The sequence below is a fragment of the Quercus robur genome, chromosome 8 (genome assembly GCF_932294415.1).
Source record: "Quercus robur chromosome 8, dhQueRobu3.1, whole genome shotgun sequence".
In the NCBI taxonomy this organism is placed as follows: domain Eukaryota; kingdom Viridiplantae; phylum Streptophyta; class Magnoliopsida; order Fagales; family Fagaceae; genus Quercus; species Quercus robur.
Genome location: NC_065541.1, coordinates 58393808 through 58395171, shown reverse-complemented (window position 1 = coordinate 58395171; position 1364 = coordinate 58393808). Strand labels below are relative to the sequence as shown.

At 36.2% G+C, this 1364-nt stretch overlaps 1 protein-coding gene across 1 annotated transcript; it reads right to left on the bottom strand.

The window, feature by feature from the left end:
• Positions 1-361: 361 nt before the first annotated feature.
• On the bottom strand, positions 362-952 carry LOC126696538 (uncharacterized). The gene has a single exon (XM_050393257.1). It carries the CDS (start codon positions 950-952, stop codon positions 362-364), a length of 591 nt encoding a protein of 196 aa, XP_050249214.1.
• Positions 953-1364: the final 412 nt, after the last annotated feature.

Sequence of the window (1364 nt, the reverse complement as noted above, 5' to 3'; positions counted from 1 at the left end):
ATATATCAATCTGCCTCAGACAAGAGGTGCCATTCTTGTTCAACTACAATATATTCATTCAATCAAACCAGAATTCTTAACATTCAAAAAAACATTTAGACCCAACTATGGGGCAAGGTCCTCTCTAGGGATTTGAGTACCTTTCAGGCCAACTCATAAAAGATAGCTTATATCCCCAAACCACTCTTTAGAGCATGCTTTGGCTTTGAATATGATATTGGAAAATGATATTCCTCCAACTTCCATAAATCTTTTGGTCTCAAATCTTCCTTATGGAATCCATGTATGCTCCTGAAATAGCCATTCTCAGTCTGGTGAGAAAAGAATTCTCACTATCACTAACAGAAGACACCGTAGGTGATCACATTGTGGCAACTACAACAAAATTCTCTTCATTTCCTACATCTATTTCATATAGCTCATGAAAAACTTCACGAAATTCATATATCAATTTCTCGTAGAATGATCTATTTGGAGAAATGACATTTATAGCTAGAATGCCAAAATCACATAAGACCGACTTAGCAACCAAAAGAACTTGCTTTCTAATAAATTCCAATGGTGGAGCACCTGTACCATTTGTAGCATCGCTAGAATCCAAATCAACCTTATTGGCATCAAATTTGTTATTGTCATCACTGCCATCATTCAAGTAACTACCATTCTCTCCCTCATGAACACCATTTGAATGATATATAAATTTCTCTATAACATCTATTGCATCGCCAATAATTACACGAATAGACTCATTACCTAACAAACCAAAATACCTCCTCGCAATCCACAAAACCTCCTTGTCAAGCTCGATGCCAACAACCTCAAAACCCGATTGGGCTCTTAAAAAACCAAGCAAAGCCCCTCCTCCAACGCCAATACACAAAGCTTTCGGCTTAAACCCACCTAGAATCTGTTCTTCAATACAACAACCAACCAACAAAAGACTCGCCACCATTGGCACCAAGTAAGGATGCACCAAAACCTAAATATCAGTATCACTATAGAGACAACTGCTTCAACATCCATTGACTTTACTCTTCCTTTTTCTGCTTATCCCTGCCAAACTAGGAATGGTGCTTCGTTTGTTTGAGAACCGGTCAATTGTGAAAGGTTTAACGCTACTCTTCTTCTTTCTTGAAATTGATTAAATGATACCTTAAATTCGGATTTTTTGTCAAGAAAGATCCATTGATAGTACTCAGCCTTTACTTTAATCTTTGGACCTTTCAACCAATTGAGATGACATTTTTTTTTTCCTTTCAGAACTTTGGGCTTGTTTGGATAAGCTGTTTCAAAATGTGCGTTTTTAAAACGTGCGTTTTTTTTTTTTTTTTTTTTTTTTTATAACTTTTTTGAGAGTTATCATC